At 36.8% G+C, this 14,597-nt stretch overlaps 1 protein-coding gene across 2 annotated transcripts in view; it reads left to right on the forward strand.

The window, feature by feature from the left end:
• Positions 1–7,634: 7,634 nt before the first annotated feature.
• The window catches only part of PI15 (peptidase inhibitor 15), a 29,330-nt gene continuing 22,367 nt past the window's right edge, over positions 7,635–14,597 (forward strand). The window contains exons 1-2 of one of the 2 annotated variants that reach the window (XM_042973487.1): positions 7,635–7,724; positions 8,283–8,587. In XM_042973487.1, the coding sequence (XP_042829421.1) occupies positions 8,315–8,587 (273 nt within the window). In that variant the 5' untranslated portion in view covers positions 7,635–7,724; positions 8,283–8,314. Of the gene's footprint in view, positions 7,725–8,254; positions 8,588–14,597 lie in introns of both variants that reach the window. The other variant, XM_015536752.2, reaches the window with a different exon arrangement.

Genomic DNA, 14,597 nt, shown 5'->3' on the forward strand with positions numbered 1-14,597 from the left:
GTGAATGACAAATGAAGTACTTTGCCATACATAATCTGACTAATGACTCCACACAGCCTAATATAACCACCCCATATGTTCATTTCTAAATTTTTACTGGGCAGCTAATGAGACTTTCCCACAAAGTTTATCCAGACCTTCTTCATAGTGAGTGAAAGGACCAAAGAGAATTGATGACTCTGGCTGGAGTGCAGATGGCTTTTGGAAAGCCCAAGTTTTTCCTGGCTGTGTGCTGAGGTCTTGGATTAGGAAAAGGCCATGCTGATATTGCATTTGTTTATTTATCAAATTTAACAAACATCTTTTGAATGCCCACTATAGGAAAAGTCTGAAATTATGCCATGAATAAGTGCATTAAAATCTCTCAGTCTACTTGACCACAACATGAACCTCTTGGATTTTATTTTGATATATTCTTGGCACAGGGAAAATAAATATCTTATCTTTGGGTCATTGTACAGTTCTTTGTTTCTAGCATCAACTTTCTAAACATTAGGGGGTGGAGATGTAGGTTTTTTTTTATTGACTAGAATAGAACTTGAGGGCTTTTTGTCTCTGTGGGATAACCATACAATTTCTGGATGATCCTAACATCTGAGTCCGTTTTCCCTTCACTAAATAACCAACACACATACCCCAACTCAAACCATCTGCCTATAAAGTACTTTGGATTCTTCACGTGTTTCACCAGATAGAACTTATATTTCATGCCAGAATTTACCACTGTAACTATATCTTTTATCTATTCACCATGACTGTGATTTTTGTATATCTCCTGGAGCCAGATGTTTACAAATTTAACTATACAATCTTTCATACCCATTAAAGTTTGATGTATCTACAAGCCTCTTAGTGGAAAATAACACAGGTCTCCAGCTGGCTATTTCGCAGACACCAACACAAACACGCTAGCTGTTTGAAGAGTTCCTTCATGCTTGTCCTCCTTCAGGGCTGTCAAAGTCCATAAATTTATAAAGTCTAGTTAAGCTATGAGATTCTCCTTTATCCACCAGACACATTGGTCTTGAGATTATTACCCAAGATTTCTGAAGGATGTCTAAGGGAGGTAGAGAAAAATATGTGCCTGTTTTAAGGATTGATCAGAAAACTGAAAGAGCGCCTTTGTCTTTTACTGACCTTAAAGAAACCATAGAGCATGGTGTTCCATACACTTTGTTTTAAAGCATTAAGAGAGTCCCTGAGATGAGTGAAAGCCCACCCCTTATCCAGAACCATGAAATATCCACGGTAGCAACTGCTACATACATGTTCATTCAGGGCCTCATTTACTCCATGAATTATATAGAAAGATGAAAGCATAGCCTCAAATTCAGTAGGACAAAAAAGGTGGACAAGGACCCTCTAAAACAGCAGGGTTGTTCTACGAGTGCAGTCATTGAGTTATTAAGATAAGAGGCTCTTGTCAGTTAGAAGCTCCTGTAACAGAATCAATCCCAGTGTGGTTTCTCTTTTATCTAAATCTCTTCTTTTGTCATGTGTTTATTAGCTCAGTGAACATATTTAATCTGCACTGTTGACCAAATTAATTTTTATTAATAAATTAATTTATTTTTAAATAAACAGCATTCCATAGTACATAGGATTATGTATAGCATGTAGTATTCTATAATTATACTTCTTTTTCCTCCTACAGTGTTTTACAAACATACTCTCAGCATGTTTAAAAAGTATTATAAAGCCCATCAATTTCAGTTATTTTTCCTTGGAAACACTCTCTATTGGGGCTTTTTGTGGTTCTTTTCCAATCTAGACTGGTTGCTCTCCAGATTATATAAAGCTTGTGTTCTGATACTTCCCTTCACCAATATGATGAGAATTTCCTTTTTTTAATTCTCATGCAGAACCTATTTCTTGGAGTACATATCTAATACCTTTAATTATTCTTTTGTTTATTTGTAGCAAATTCTTTAATGGCTTCTCCTTTTTTGGATGAATGGTAAATTTTGAAGATCTTAGATGAATAAGAAACAATTTTGCTCTGCTCTTATATTAAATATTCATTTAACAATTCTTCTTTATTATTTTGTATTATTTATTTTATTTTTTAATGTTTATTTATTTTGAGAAAGAGAGAGAGCATGAAAGCAGGGGAGGGGCAGAGGAAGAGAGAGAGAGAGAGAGAGAGAGAGAGAGAGAGAGAGAGAGAGAGAGAATCCCAAGCGGTTCCATGCTCAGTGTGGAGCCGAACACATAGTTCAATCTCACGAACTGTGAGATCATGACCTGAGCCAAAACCAAGAGTTAGATGCTTAATCGACTGGGCCACCCAGGCATCCCTATTTGTTTATTTTAAAATCAAGTTTTGTCAGGAACTTAAAAGGCTGCTTTGGTTTTCAGAACTATTTCCAATGAGAAAGTTCAAATTTGGTCACACTTAATATTGTTAATTTTTATGCTTTTAAAGTGCAGAAAATCTAAAAGGTTTTTTTTGTTTGTTTGTTTTGGGTGTGGTTTTGTTTGTTTTACTTGAAGAAAAACAAACACACAGAAGTTGGAATAATCACACAAATATCATTATGATACATTTAGTTCCTAATCACTTTTTGTAAGAAAGATTAAAAAAAGAGATAATGGTGAATTAAAATACGGATACTTGAATCTGGCTTCACAATACCATGTAATATAACAAATAAATTATAACTATATATATTTTATAGAATTTATCAACTATTTTAGAAATGTAGTATTTTGGTATTATTATATCTATATATAGTATTATTTAGAGAGCTCAAATTTTGAGAATATTTTGCAGGTTTATTCTGCACATTTTCTGAATCCAATAAATTCATGATCCTCTATGACATTATAAATGGACATACATATTAAACACCAAAATTCTATCATTCTTACAAAGCCTCCACCCTTAATCAGTTGCCCCCAAATACACTTTAGATTGATTAGTAATTATTAATGGTTAAATTGGTGAAAAAAGTTTGCAAAGATCACCTAGACATCTTTAAATATTGATGACTCCAGAATGTTATTGAGATTTGTCATTAAGCAAGAAAAAAATTTATTAAAGAGAAGTTAATACACAATTTATGCAATGTTTTCTTACTGTTTACTAAACTCTTTTTATAATAACATAAAATTACCTGTAATAATTTCATTATCCAAGACAAGAAGGCTGTTACCCTACCTAAATAATGAATACGCATGGGCTTGTGAACTTATTGATTCTAACAGGAAAATGAAAGTGGTAAATTGTAGTTGGGGTATAAAGCTGGGGTACAGAAATAGAAAGGAATGGTTTCAGCAAGTAAGGTTTACAAAGTAAATTGATTTATATTCTCAAGGCCCTTGCAAGGCAGGTGAAAGCAATTGAACTTGACTCTATGGCCTGTGGGCAGCCAACAGAGAGTTACATGTACATGAGTGACATTATTCTATTTGCTTTTTAAGAAGGTAACCAAAAACAACGTGCCTACTGAATGAGAGGAGAGACACTGGAAAATCCTAGGAAAAGATAATGGGATTAACTTTAAGAAATCATAATAATGATTTGGAGAGAGAGAGACAGAGAGAGAGACAGAGAGAGAGGGAGAGACAAACCAAGAAACAGACTCTTAACTATAGAGAACAAACTGGTGATTACCAGATGTGAGGAGGGCAGGGGAGTGGATTAAACAGGTGTGGAGACTAAGGAGTCCTGCGGTCATTATGATCACCAGGTGATGTATGGAAGTGTTGAAACACTATATTGTACATCTGAAACTAATATAACACTGAATGTTAATTAAACTGTATTAAAATAAAAACCACTAACTAAAGAAATAAAATTGAACAGTAGAGAAATGAAAAAAAGTAGTCATAAAAATGATATTTAAAAGGGAGTGGATTGGTGAGATATTCCAGAGATAAAATCTACAACTGATGGTGGCCAAGGGTGATGGAGAGTGGGAGATACAGGCTTCTAGTTATGGAATGAATAAATCACGGGAATAAAAGTCACAGCTAAGGAATATAGTGATATTGTAAGAGTGATAATGTAATGGGACAGATGGTAACTACACTTGTGGTGAATGTAGCAAAATGTATAAATCTGTCAAATCACTAAGTTGTACACCTGAAACAAATGTAACACTGTGTGTCAATGATGCTCAATTAAAAATATATGCACATGTTTTACAAAGTTAGTGTATGTATGAAGCAAGGTGAGAAAGAGTGAGGCACAAAGGATGACTTGGACTTCTGTCCTGGGGGTGACAGAATACAATTATACTTTCTATTTATATAGCATGTCACAATTTACAAAGCACTTTCATGTATGCTGCATTCCATTGTTTCAATCATCTGTGATAAATTAATATGAATTAAATTACAAATAAGGTTTATATAACAATCTTAAAAGGCTCTGACCACTACTAAGTAATTTCTTTGGGAGATACTATATGCAGGTACCTTTCCCAGTGACCTTTCTTCCTTAGAAAGTAGAAGTTGACTTGTGTTCCCCATTTCGAAGATACTTGTGTACACCTATATTGTCTTTGATTCTCCCCATGTTACTAGATGAATGGATTTTTACAATGTCTTATTTAATAGGCATATAGTTGGGTCTCTGAAAAAAAAAGTGATTTAGATAGTACTTCTCAAGCCTTTAAAACGCATATGAATCATCAGAGAATCCTAATAAAATGCAATCTGATTCAGGAGACGAGGGTCTGAAATTCTGTATTTCTTAAGGCTCCCTGCGATATCTATGTTACTAGTCCATAGAACAAATTTTGATTAGAAAGGATTTAGACCAAAGCCACGCATACATTTGTACAGACACACAGACACAAAGACACACATTGACACACACGGAGTGCCTTTGATTAAGCAGGTGTGCCATTCTGGGATATTTGTATCTTACTTCACTTCAAAAGTCACAATTATTTTCTCACAGGTTTCAAGACAGACAAAAATTGCTACTAATTGTATACATTATATGTGTGTTTTTGTGTTTTTCAGGAATGTAGCTACATTCCATTTCTGTTGCTGTTGGCAAGGATTCTCCTAAAGGTCTCTCAACACGTTAGTGGTCTTTTTCAAGACGAGATCTCATAAAGAACCACCTCATTGTTAGTTGTTCATTAATAGTTCTCTTATTGGCAACTTGGATGTATGCCTCTTAATTTTGCAAGTATTTTAAAATTAAAATTACTTCCAAAGCATTTCAAATACTCCTGGCAATAACGTCTGCTTGGAAGCAGAATTTCTAATTCTCCTCCCACAGGTCTTTTCTTTTATGGTTCCATAGCCTTGTGGGTTTCCTTAATAGTCTGAAATTCCACAATATAATCCATGTGTGTTGAAAGACATCTGAAATCATCGACATGCCTCAGGGTCTCAGGATTGAGCAACTATCAGCTCTGTCCTCATGTAATTGGACTCTAAGAGGTCATCTCCCACTTAGGTCCAACTCAGAAATTCCTTCTCTCTCTTTCTCCTCCTCTATCCCCGTACTTCCTCTTAGAGAAAACCCATTTATGGTTCAGACACATTTCTTAAGGAATGCATTTTGATGTCCATGGAAGCCTGTCAAGTCAAACTTCAAGAGATTAGTACCTTTTTGTGTACATGACAGAGAGGTAACCTTGAAGGCAATGGTTGATTTTTATGAGATTCTAAGCAACAGCTCAGCCATCCTGAAGAAAGGCTCATCTGCTCCTTGGGCAATAGAGTCCTTTAGTCCTATATATGCTGGACAGCTATATGAGATATATTGAAAGGTATAGGTTAATCAGTGCTAGCACTAAAGTCTCAAAAGTCCTAGGATCTTTGAATGGATGGCCCCAGAGAGTATGTTGCCCAACTTCCTATTTAGTTCAGGAATCCTTAACACTGTGTCTTTGAGATTCATTCAAGGTGCCAGGCATGAGTACCTTCTGAAGGGGTAAGACACTAGCTGGACAGCTCCATTTGTTGGAAATCTGTAACTGTGAGCAGCCACATGCATTGTCTCAAGCTACTCTAATTTTTGTTATTATTCCTGCTTACCTCCTGTGCTTATATATTCTTGCCTTTTCAATTCTACAGTGTTAATTAATTTCTGTTTACAGCTTTCAGTATTGCACCTTAAGCTCTCCTAAAATGACTTCACTTTAGGTAGGAGCTTAATACTTGCTAAAATATAGTGAAACTTGAACTTTGATACATGTTAACATTTAAGACTGCATCTCATCACTGTACTTTGAAATTCAGAGAAACTTCTGGCTTCAAATGCCTTACTGTTCTCTTCAGGAATTTGATGACGTCAATCTCGCCATAGGATATGTACCTTTTTCCTCCTATTTTTGGCTGCACCAATGAAGAGTTAAACAATATGCATCAGGCCACACATACTGCTGAAGACCCAACTGGGAATATAGCCCAGGAAACTTGGCTCCCAGTCCGGTGTGTTTCTAACCACATGACCATCATTTCTGATGACTGTAAATTCACATAGTACTCTTCCTGCCGAAATATGCAGAAGACAATCACATTGGCAAACTGGACAAGTCAGTGCAGGTTAAGTAAGTTCCTAAACTGAATAGTGTGCATTTTCCAGGATTCCTGTTGCCACTGACTATGAATCGTCCACATTTTACTAGTGATACCATGACACATGGCATTTTTGAGGGTCCTTCCATTGCAGATTGCCCTAATATTCACATTCTTGGCACTTGTCTTGCTGGACACGGCTTTTGCTCCAATGCCATCTTTCTGAGAAGGAACTTCTAACTGTTGTCAGCCAGTTGCTGCTGTTAAATTCTTCATTGCTTCTGTGCTATGCCCTCCAGTATGCTTCCTGAGAGGCTGAACCCCACTCTGCTTAGATTTCAACTATATGTTTTTAAACCTGAAACAGATGTGATCTTGGCTGCTGTCATTTTGTTAGGAGCTTCTCTATTTGCATTATATACAAGGCAGGTAAAAGGCAGGCAATTTGCTGCCTCACTCTTTGGGGAAAGAAAAAGGGGAGAGAGGGTGAAACAAAACAAAGGGAGAGAATAAATACATACACTGGAAGAATAAAGCCCCATGGAGACAGAAAGTACAACCACTTGAGCATCTATTATCCTAATATCATATGCTATAGTTTGGCTACTACTGATCTGCCTGGCATTCCTCTTGAATCATATTTGTGGCCACCCAGATTAATGATGTGAGCTGATCTCTTGATTTAATATCAGCTTGCTCTTTTCAGCTCCCATGTCATTTACTGTCTTTAAAAAAAAAATGTACTGCTTGTTACTCAGCCGTCTCTGTTTTCAAGAACTCAGTCTTCTTTTATTTTTTTTTTCTCTCCTTTTTTATGGGAACCAGGAACTAGAAAGCATTACATGAGGGAAATTAACCACTCACAGAAAAGGTAGAAGCCCAGAGAAAAAGGGGTTTGTCTTTTATGGTTTCTACTTTGTCAGCTGTGGGTGTGACTCAATTTCCTCACCACCCACATAAAAAGGTTGCCACCCAATCACTGTTTTTTTCTATCCCAAACCCCTCCCCTTTGATTTTGGCTAGGAGAGACCCTAAGAAAGACTGCCCTTTCTGGAAGTTGCAGACTGTGACATATAAAAGCTGTTAGCTGCTCCTGCAGCCAGCAGCATTCAAACCTTGCAGAGTTTTGCTCTCTGAGTTTGTAATAAGACACACTCTTACGAGAGTTCATGCTACAACCTAGCAAAGAACTTTAAATTTTTGGAAGAACAATATATTCATTTTGGCATTGTGCAGAGGTAAGCTCTTTAGCTCGACAAGTTTATTTTGCATGCATTGATTTTATACTAGCTCACATTTTTATTTTTATTTTTTAGAAATGAGATTGGCTTATTATAACTTTTTGGTATGTATTCTATCACTTGGTGTCCATATATGTCTGGGACACATTATCAGCACATTCTCTGTTGTTAACTGTGATGCATTTTTCCTTCTCACTCTCAAGAGTAATCTCAATTCCTAAAGAGTTCCCTCTGAATATGTGCAGTAATGCATTATGTGGTACAGGCATTTGGGGCAAGCGGTTCACATTCATTGTAGGGTTTGTAGTCACACTGTTTATTTTTCTCTAGCTATAGGCAGTTTCTCTTAGGTATCTGACTCATAACACCAAGTAAAATGTATAACGACTACTATATAGGTTGTTTCCTAGGCTTGAGTTCAACATTTGTTTGAATTTTTCAGAGAAAATCAAATAAATGCTCCCAAGTGATGGCTTCGTAAATTCATACCCACTGGACCCCCCCCCCTTTTTTTTTTCTTTTCATAGACCCTAACTCTACCTTTCTGCTTTAAAGCAAACTCGGTGGCCTCTTCTCCACCCCTCAAAATGATAGCAATCTCTGCAGTCAGCAGCGCACTCCTGTTCTCCCTTCTCTGTGAAGCAAGTGCAGTCGTCTTACTCAATTCCACTGACTCATCCCCGCCAACCAATAATTTCACTGATATTGAAGCAGCACTAAAAGCACAACTAGATTCTGCGGATATCCCTAAAGCCAGGCGGAAGCGCTACATTTCGCAGAATGACATGATCGCCATTCTTGATTACCATAATCAAGTTCGGGGGAAAGTGTTCCCACCAGCTGCGAACATGGAATATATGGTAAGAGGAGTTTGTTTCCTTTAAGTTCTGGGTGAGGACGCTGTATTTCGATTGTTCGTTGAAGAATCTAAACAGTGGTTATGTGTAAAGGGATATGGAGCCCTGTACACATTTTAACTTAGGTTCTTATGTGCATAGTAAGCTTAAGTTTTGTTCCATCATGGAATTAAAGGAGGTAGGTGGGGGGGGGGGCAGTTCTCATTTTCTTTTGTGAGTCCCATAACCACTAATGAATCAGGTCTTATATAAGAAACAAAGATAAAGAGCGGGGTATGTTGACTGACCACATTTGAAAGGTACACTTTTTAAAGAAGACTCACATGGGATTTTTCTGTGCTTTGTTTATCTAACAATCATATTTATAAGCTCAAACATTTCTTGAAACTAACTTTTTTAAATTACAGGTTTTGTGTCCATGATTTGTCCTCTGGGTAGGTGTCTTTTCCCTTTCTTGGACAAAGCTCTTTCTGACACAGATCTATGTGTATTTTCAGAGAACATGCTGACTTTTTCCTCTTTGTGATTTAGTGCCTTGTTGTTCAGATAACAGTGAAGCCAGCACACTTGCACACTGTTCCAACTTGCCATGGACACATTTTTTGCTCTTTTAAAAATAGGCACGCTGTGTTTAAATCATCCTGCTTAGGAAGTAAAAAAACAAGACAAAACCCTTGAGTTGGTATTGAAAGGATAGATGTCTCTTTAAAGTTACTTTATTTTTTGTTTCGAATTATGCAAGGTTATGGTTTAAAGTTCAGCACCTTCTGAGAGCACAGCTTGGAGACTGTTTAAGGCAATGAAGATCACCAGTCTGGTATTTCTCAGTTGGGGTCGAGGGTGGGGGTGGTACCACAAAAAACCTTTTATAAGTGCTCACCCAAAAATTTAGTATTTCTATCAGACTCTAAATTCACCTTTTATTTAAACAAGCTTTTTAAGTTTGACTAATTGTAGATGTCAGTTACAGGAAAAATAAAGACTTGCCAAATATAAGAGAGTCATAGTTCATAGAAGTACAATTTAGACTCCCTGAAAATGCAGTTTCTTAGGATTTTTTAAAGGAAGAGGAAAAGAGGATATAATCAGTTCTGGTGTATGAATGGCAATATAGTCTCATGACTAAGAATATGGGCTTTGGAATCTAAATGCTTAGGTTCACACCTCAGTCCTGAAATATAACATGCATGAATTTGTTATTGCATTTTCATCACCTTTAATATGAGGATACATGTAGTATCTGCCACTTTGGGTTGTTATCAGGAAGGTATGAGTTGAGGGGTTGAGCAATTAGACCAGAGCCTAGAGCGAAATAGACTTCAATAAACATTAGCACTTTCTAGAAGGTGATACACCGATGTAGCAAAAAGAACAAATAAGTTTTTTTATTTAGCATAAATTGTGAGAGCAATGTGCATGAGATTCTACGTGAGATCAGAAAAGCTTAGTATGTAGACTGTGAGTTTAGGAAAGATTTCCTCTGCCAATCACATGGCTATGCAGACCAAAGTAGGGCCAAGGCCACTGAAGTGCTTTAGAGGCAAGATCCTCTGAGTTTAAACCCTAACTCTGCTGCCTACTTTGTGACCTCCTGCAAGTTACACAATGTGTGTGAGACTCAATTTCCTTATTTTTAAAATGGGAATGATCATGTAGATAATAACCAGGGCACCTGGGTAGCTCAGTCAGTTAAGCTTCTAACTTCGGCTCAGGTCATGGTCTCATGATTCTTGAGTTCGAGCCCCACGTTGGGCTGTGTGCTGACAGCTCAGAGCCTGGAGCCTGCCTCTGATTCTGTGTCTCCCTCTCTGTCCCCCTCCTCTACTCATGCTCTGTCTCTCTCTTTCTCTCTCAAAAACAAATAAACATTAAAAACTTTTGAATAAAAAAATAATAATATAGATAATAACCAACCAATATATAATATAATTCACTATTTTAATGATAGTGAAGGCAGAGGGCTCATCATGAGTAACATTGGGGTACAACACAGTATAAATGGTTGAAAAAAGCCATATTTTTCTGGTTATATTTTCCCCCACTGGTCAAGAATTAATTCATTCCGAATGCGTTTATTTTTTTTTCTACATGCCAACGAGTTGGCTAATTGTTTTTGTAGATGATCTCATTTGATAGCTCACATTCTCCCTATGAGGTTAAGATTGTGATCTTTATTTTTACAAATAAAATCACTTCGACCTAGAAAAGTTAATGAGTAGGCCAAGGTGGTATTGATAGTGAATGGTATTAATAGAGTTAGAATTTAAATCTGTGTAATTTCAAAGCTGATGCCTGTGTTAGGAAGCCTCTTTTCATTTGTTAGGTTTTTATGTCCCATTGGGGGAAACCCCTAGAGGTGTAAGAATATCTTTCCTCCTTTAAAAATACCACCTGAAATCCTATAATATGCATATTCTTTTCTATTAAAATTTCTCTAATATGGGAGCTATGATATGATTTATTTTGTAAGACCCAGATACAGTGCTGGTTGTATCAGTAGATGGATGCTTTATAAATCCTCTTTCACTTAGTCAAGTTAATGAGAAGCAGTAATTAGCACAGTTAATCCTATAAAATAAAATGACTGTCTCAAATTGTCATGTAAATACTGCATGCACTTCATTTGCCCATGTATTTATTCAGGTAATATTTATTGAGCATTTATTCTATGTCAGGCACTATTGTAAACACTGGGGTACATTCATGAATAAAATGCATCTGGTTCCCCTGGGTGGAAAACCAGAGAAAAAAGAAGATAAATAAATAAACTATATGGTACATTAAAAGGTGATAAGGTTGAGGAGAGAAATAAAGCAGGTTGTAGGCAGGTTGTGAAATTGAATAGGGTGGCCAGGGATGGGCTGGAAGGAGTCAGGCACACTGATAGGTGAGGGAAGAGCCTCCCAGGTGGAAGGAAGAGCCAAGGAGAAGGCCCTGAGGTAGGACAAAATTGATTAGTTCAGTTAGAAAAAAAAATGTGCTCAATTTAATGAAATTGTGGGTTAGAAGGATGGTTTGATTAAATTGAACCATTGAAATAATTCATGTGGATCCCTTGTGAAGACTCAGAGAAACATTGAGGGAAGTACAATGTAATTGGCAGCTTGGAGTTGGGAGCAGAAACTGTTAAGTGACTAATCTCTGGGCCAGGTGAAAAATACAGATCTCAATTTAACACCACTACCTTCATTTTAACATGTTCAACATTGATTTAGATTGTGAGCAGTCTGAAAGTGAGCTTAGTTCCTAACCTCTACTAGGTACCTCAAAAATTTAGGATTCTTAGCTCACTAGGACCACCAACTGTGTCTTCAGATTATCCTCATCAGTGAGTGATAGCAGCCATGGGAGCCTCATAGAAGAGGGTATTCAGCTCAGGTCTTTTTCTTTTCTTTTTTATTTACTTTGGGAGAGAGAGTGCGCATATGTGCAAGATGGGGAGGGACTGTGAGGGGAGAGAGAGAGAGAGAGAGAGAGAGAGAGAGAGAGAGAGAGAGAATCCCAAGCAGGTTCCACACTGCCAGTGGGGAGCCCAACCCAGGGCTCAGACTCACCAACCGTGAGATCATGACCTGAGTCAAAATCCAGAGTCAGACACTTACCCAACTAAGCCACACAGGTGCCCCAGCCCAGGGCTTTCTTTAACTGTGTGGCCTGATTTGGGTCCCTTTTACCCACAACTTTTCTCTCTGAACCTTTTTCCCATGCTGCCTCTCTCCCTGTGTCTCCTCCTTAGGTTATTCCATGATTTACAGCTCTGCCCTTCAAGTCTTAGAATGCTGTGTCATATATATATATATATATATATATATATATATATATATATATCCCTCACAACTATATTTGATTTCTCCTTCTTTCAACTTCTTTAAATAACCATTCATGTCTGTTATTCTGCTGTCATCAACATTGAACTCAGTCTACGCTTATTTGTATAGATCTTGCAAACTTTCTAGTTTTAAGCTTTCAGGCCATGTTTATTCACCTTCATATCTCCATGTTTTAAGCAAATTCTTGAGTATAGCAGTGATCAACATTTATTTGATGACTTTAGTTGAAATGTCTATGAATTGTTACATGTTTATAAGTAGCATCAATTTTGGTATTACATATTTTAATGAAAGTATTCTCATCACATATGATATTTTATCACATGCACCTGAAGTTTAAATAAAAGGTTTTTCTAAATTTTAAAAAAGCCCCTTAAAATTAAATGATTTTATCATCTTTTAAGTACTTGGTTATATCAGTGTACCCTTGACAAAGTAGAAGCAATTTGAACTCTGAGTGTTGACATTCATGTTATAGTTGTATAATATTTTCTTTGGATATTTGGCCAGATTTTAGTAAAAAAAACACATATTGAAAAATTTTATTTTCTAAACATAGTATCTTTTTTTAAAAAAAATATTGATAGGGCTTAAGATATGCAAGTCAAACTTCTTTACTCTTGGCCTCTGTTCCACAATTAGTTTATTGACAAATTTCCAGAGCTCCTTGGACACCAGCTGTTTTTCATTCTTCTAAGGGCAGCTTAAACCATGACTCTAAACCACAAACCACACTAGTTTCTTAGAATAAGAATTATCCCTAAAAGAATGAAATTGCAAGACTCACACATAGAGTAAAATTTGTAAGATATTCCTTGAATTCAAGTCAATTGAACAAATTGATTTTAAAAATGATAAGGTCCCTCCATGAGAGGATAAGATCCACTGATAACAGAATCTTTGTCTTTAAAATATAAACAAAACCATAAAAAAAAACAACACAGGAAAGAAAACACTAAGTATATAATTCAGTGTAATACGCTACTGCATAAGATTGATGTAATAAATGAGGTACAGAAAAATACCATGGAGAAATCAAAGAAAGAAGTGATAATCCCTGTTGGCAAAATCATGAAAAGGCTCCTTGAGGGAGGAACATTTGAGATAGATGCTCAGGAAGGGGCAGGCTTGGCTGTTATAGTAGGTAAAGTAACACATGAACAAAATCATCAGGAACAAAAGAGTATAATGTGTTAGCCATACTTTTGAGGAGTTTGAGAAAAGACTGATCATTTCTTCATACAAAAGTAATTAGAGAGACTATAGAGGTCTCGGAGCAGGGTCAGAGGTGCATTTTAGAAAGATGGCCCTAGCAGTTGATGGAGTTTAGACTGCCAGTGAAGTTGATTGGGGAATAGGCAACCACTGGGTTAGGAGTGCCATCCCTTTAGGCCAGGTGAGGAGAAGTCAGACACCTGCACCTGCAGAGCGACAGGTATGAACAGCTAACTGAAGCACGGTGCCTGAGATAGCAGTCTTCATAGACAGTATACAGTGATGGCAAGGCAGGTGAGGGACAGTGAAAAGACAATGATGGATATGTACTGAACAACTTAAAGCTGAAAAAGTGTAATATAATTTCACTATGTTGATAATATGGGCCATTTCATTTGTTTGGTGTCTGTAAATATCCGCAGAGCTAAGAGAATAAGGCTTCCTAGACTTTTCTGGAAAAGAGAAAAATACTAGTTACCAAGTCACAGCAGGTAGTAAAGTATCAGAAAGCATAACTGCAATGAATGAATGGAGAATAGATTAATCCATCCTTGAAACAGCCAATAAACTATTTGCCCACAATAATTTATGACTCAGGAATGATGAAAAATGCTGATTTTGTTCATTTGGGCTTCATGGGAAGAGAATGGAGATAATGTTAAACTCCTTATTTTTTCTTTATTCAATAGTTGACCAAACACTTATGTCTATCCATTGTCTTTTTTTTTTTTTTTTAAATGAAACCATATATTGTCCCAGATGGTGCATTTCCTCTCACTTGGGAAGGATAACTCAATTTTCTTGTTATAAACATGAGAAATTTGATGTGTCTAACCTAAATCTTTTCAATGACTGCTTTTATGACTACTAGAAAGCCTCCTGAGACCCGTTGCCAGCCAGTGGTGAACTGAGAAAGACTGCTGACAGGAAGGCATTTCTCCAGCACATTTGGAACGCCACATTCCTGT

The sequence above is a fragment of the Panthera tigris genome, chromosome F2 (genome assembly GCF_018350195.1).
Source record: "Panthera tigris isolate Pti1 chromosome F2, P.tigris_Pti1_mat1.1, whole genome shotgun sequence".
Classification (NCBI taxonomy): domain Eukaryota; kingdom Metazoa; phylum Chordata; class Mammalia; order Carnivora; family Felidae; genus Panthera; species Panthera tigris.